The following is a 4,570-nucleotide window of genomic DNA, read 5'->3' on the forward strand; positions in this document are numbered from 1 at the left end:
TTCTAGGAGACACAAGATGACCATCTTGATGTAGAATACAGTAAGTTATTGTTTTTATGCTTCTTATGCCATTTTTGTTTTAATCAATGGCTCCTGACTCTTCAAGATTGACTGGCATTGTGGAAGAATATTTCATGCAAAGTCTGAATTGCAATGACAAACCCATGACCATGACATATCACTGTAGTCCATTATAGCCCCGCCCACTTCCCATTTAAATTATAATATATAATTGTATTCCCAGTATTCTGCTGTATCACTCCCAATACATTTTGAAATCGTTATTCTCACTCTGATTTGGGGGCTAATATTTCTTGTTTCCCGTGAACTTTTTACTTGAAACAACCTTTTGTCATGGTAAATCTGTGCATCATAGGACTAATTGTATTACTGTCTTGCACAAATCTACACAGCCTAAATCTTAAATATTACCCTGGTTAAACAGGGATGCCAACTAACACTGTTGTTAAATCATCTTTACTCTTGATAACCTCAACACAAACCGACTCAGTCTGGCAATCATGGTGAGTATCCAAATTTCTATTCTTATATCTCGCCCGCGCTGGCAGGTCAGATCTGATCAGAGTCCAATGGGAGGAGGGAGGAACAGAAAGAGCGCGTTTAGAGACAGGAAGCTGCTCAGTGGTTTGTGTGGTGCGCACCTCCCTCTCCATAGCGCAAAGAGCCTCCTCTCGGTTTACGGAGACTGCTTGCAATTCCTGCTCTTCATGCCAGAGCCTGCAGCTGTCTCTGTTGTGTCCCACTGCCGTTGTTGTGTGAATTCGTCGCACCGCATGACGACAGACTTTTCCCCCCTTGAAGTGTCATATCGCAACTTTTAAACAATTTCCAATAGTGTTTGGAGACTGAATGAAGACACCTGGAAGCTCGTAACGCTCCATCCGCGTGTTTACTGAAATCTTGCAACTGTGAAGGCTATAGGAATGTGGAATACAAGTCTATCTCAGCGGTGAGTTTTGTAATACGTTTATCATTCCTCTCTCTCTCTCTCTCTCTCTCTCTCTCTCTCTCTCTCTCTCTCTCTCTCTCTGCGTGCGCGCGTGTGTGTGTGTGCGTACAATCAAGTGTTTGTTGGACTGCACGTAGGCGTTCTGCAAAATTAAGTTTGTCGAGTCTATGCACGACTGGAGTTGAATGCAAACACCATTTAAATTGAAACCAAACAACTACATCATATAGCAACAGAACACTGACACATTTAATGTATTGTTTTGTGTTTAAGACTGTATTGAAATACCAAATATAAGCAAACATCTAATATTTCCTAATGTGCCAATCCCTCTCATGCAGTAAAAGGACCTGCCTCTGCCCCTGACACCATGACCACAGACCTGAACTTGACCTCCCTGCTGAATGTAACAGATCTCCACAATCAAACGAGAGGATGTTCCCTCACCAGGACAGGTTTCCAGTTCTACTACTTGCCCACCGTTTACATCATGGTCTTCATCACAGGGCTGGTGGGCAACAGCCTGGCCATTTGGATGTTTGTGTGCCATATGAGACCCTGGAGCAGCATCTCTGTCTACATGTTCAACCTGGCTCTGGCTGACTTCTGCTATGTCCTCTCGCTGCCCTTCCTCATCTTCTACTACTTCAACAAAACAGACTGGATATTCGGGGACGTTCTGTGCCGACTGCAACGTTTTATATTCCACGTGAATCTTTACGGGAGTATTCTGTTTCTGACCTGCATCAGCGTTCACAGGTACACCGGGGTTGTGCACCCACTCAAATCTCTGGGCCGACTGAAGAAGAAAAATGCAGTTATTACCAGTGCGTTGGTGTGGGTGGTGGTTGTTATAGGTATTTCCCCCATCCTTTATTATTCCAGGACCGGCTTAAAGCGTAATGCAACCATTTGTTATGACACCACCACTGAGGATGAGTTACCGGGTTATTTTATCTACAGCATGACTTTGACTGTGTTTGGGTTCTGCATCCCCTTTATTATCATATTTTGTTGCTATGGCATGATCGTCAAAGCATTAATCTGCAATGACATGAACAACGCGCCCCTGCGGCAGAAATCTATCCACCTGGTTATCATCGTGCTCGCGGTCTTCGCCGTCTCCTACCTGCCTTTCCACGTGATGAAGAACCTCAACATGAGGGCCAGGCTGTACTTCCAGAGCCCCAACATGTGCGATTTTAATAACCGTGTCTACGCCACCTACCAGGTGACACGAGGGCTGGCCAGCCTCAATAGCTGTGTGGATCCTATTCTTTACTTCCTGGCTGGAGATACCTTCAGGAGGAAGCTGTCACGGGCCACTAAAAAACCCTCTAGGAAGGGGGACAATGTCCTTCAGTCCAAGAGCGAGGAGACAGCTCTCAACAGCCTGGCGGAGTATGTGGAGAATGGGGACCGGAGGCTGTGACAAGGCACCTCTGTGTGCCTAGTCATGGGTGTGGATCTCTATTAGCTTTGGAAACCAAGATGGACTTTGTATCGAATAAATAAATGGACTGTGAAAAGCCTCTGTGTAAAATTGAATGGACGACGGTTTATAGAACTTTAGGATAAATACTCCATATTTAACCCTGTGACAACCATCGCTCGCTTGCAGCCTGTCGATGTTGTACTGTATTGTCCTGTACATGTATTGTACTCTAAATGTTAGAGCCACCACCCTTCATTCTTAGTAGTAAAAGTTACTTACACCTTGGACAAAGTGAACATTATGACCAGGCAAGCTGGGGGAAATAGGTTTCTCTACAAGCTATAATGTCCTGTTCATCAATTTGTTCTGGAAAAAATAGGACAGAGAATGGATAGCACCTTCTCTAGTCACTGAGCTGATGCTTAATCAATAGCTATTAAGCAGGTAAGACCTTGTGGTTAAGGAAGTGTACCTGGGATGGCTTTTAGAGGAAAAGGTAAATGCACTGAACCGGAGATTGCTGGCTATGCCATGCAGACATTGAAATGCACTATGACCGGGGGACTCTCTGCTCAGAGGGCTACCTATCACTCATTTCTTTCTCCATCTATTACTGACTGGCCGAGGAATGTGGTCAGCTAGTTTTTCATTTTGACAGCTCTGAGGTTGAGGTTTGCAACGGCTCTCTCTCTCCTTGTTATCCTGTTCCGTACAGAAAAAAAGAGAAGATAATACTTACAGTATTTTTTGTGTATATGATACTCCAATGAATGTTTTTTTGAGGTGTGCTGTACAGGATGTTGTGACGTTCCGGATTAGTTTGTGTTAACTGTTTTTGTTCAAGTCAGTATCTCTAATCCAGACCTTTAGTGCATGAGTCCAGTATCAAATACCTTCAGTGACACACTCACATAACCACAGTGGGTTCTAAGTGTTTATTGCAACATAGGGAATAAATAATAGCTTTTAAATGAGCTTCTGCTCACACACACTCATTCACCTGCTTTGTGACTCCATCAACATATTGAAGACTTGTTTGTATGAGATACCTCAAAGTAAATACTGCACTGTGTCCGTGTTTTGACATATAATCATTTCTCTTGTATCTGTTGTAATCACTCTAGAGAAATGATTGTGGAGCTCTCTCGGTATAAATTTTACCCTGGAGTACGTAGATGTTTGATGTCTGTACTAATACCTGTAAATCTGTAATGTGGTCAGCTATTGTTAAAAAAGAAAGTGAATCACCTGTACATAGGAGGATATTTGGGGCCACGTGTGTCTTTGTCAATAAATTTTTATATTTAAAACATGGCAGACAATGTGATAAGATTCTTTTTAAGACGGTGGGTAATTGTAAGTCTATGATTTATAGCGTTTATGTCACCTTGTTTATACCAGCTGCACATGCTCTTAGTTAAATGTGTGCACTGTTATGAGTGAACAAACACTGTTGGTTTTTGGAGACATTCGTATAGTTCTGTCCTCTCGCTGCTGCTCCTCCTCTTTCTCCGCGCTGCTGTTGACTTTATTTTTCAACACAGCCAGGAAGAAGTGAGGGGACGAGGGAGGAATAAAGAGTGGCACCTTTTTCTCCTGGCTTATCCTAAGACAGCTTTTGTGTCCGTCACAATGCTGTGGGGTTATTGATGCAGACAGGGGTGTCAGGCTGTCGCCAGGACCCCAGGGCAGCATGGTGTTGTGGGCACAGGAAACCCACCAACCCTCTTCATCCAAACAGCGCACATGAATACAAACAGCTTTTGATTTTGTGGCTTTGAGGTGCAAACTGCATAGCTGGCCTTGGCAAATGTGTGTGTGTGTGTATTTGTGTGTGTGTATATCTGTGTTACAGAGCCTGAAGGCAATGGAGACTTCGAGTAGGTGGCTGTTTTAGCTGTTATTCTGTGTGTTGGTTCATTGTCAAAAGGAGCCACTGTGACATGCACATGGACCACAGGTATATTAATATGTATATATATATATATATATATATATATATATATTTATATATATATATATCTGTTTATTTGTGGAATATATATCCTCTGTGCTCCATGTACACGTGACTAGATGAAAGGAAGGTTAGATTCAGCCAGGGCCAAACCTCAAATCAACATTAGTGCTTTTGAGCCTGAGTGTCAAATCTTGACTTGTAGAAAGTT

At 43.0% G+C, this 4,570-nt stretch overlaps 1 protein-coding gene across 1 annotated transcript; it reads left to right on the forward strand.

The window, feature by feature from the left end:
* The first annotated feature begins 539 nt into the window (after window positions 1-539).
* p2ry1 (purinergic receptor P2Y1) lies at window positions 540-3,719 on the forward strand. Its single transcript, XM_044203250.1, has 2 exons — window positions 540-970; window positions 1,312-3,719. The coding sequence occupies exon 2, from the start codon at window positions 1,341-1,343 to the stop codon at window positions 2,400-2,402; it is 1,062 nt and encodes a 353-aa protein (XP_044059185.1). The 5' UTR covers window positions 540-970; window positions 1,312-1,340; the 3' UTR covers window positions 2,403-3,719.
* Window positions 3,720-4,570: the final 851 nt, after the last annotated feature.

This window comes from Siniperca chuatsi, linkage group LG7, assembly GCF_020085105.1.
Source record: "Siniperca chuatsi isolate FFG_IHB_CAS linkage group LG7, ASM2008510v1, whole genome shotgun sequence".
Lineage (NCBI taxonomy): Eukaryota > Metazoa > Chordata > Actinopteri > Centrarchiformes > Sinipercidae > Siniperca > Siniperca chuatsi.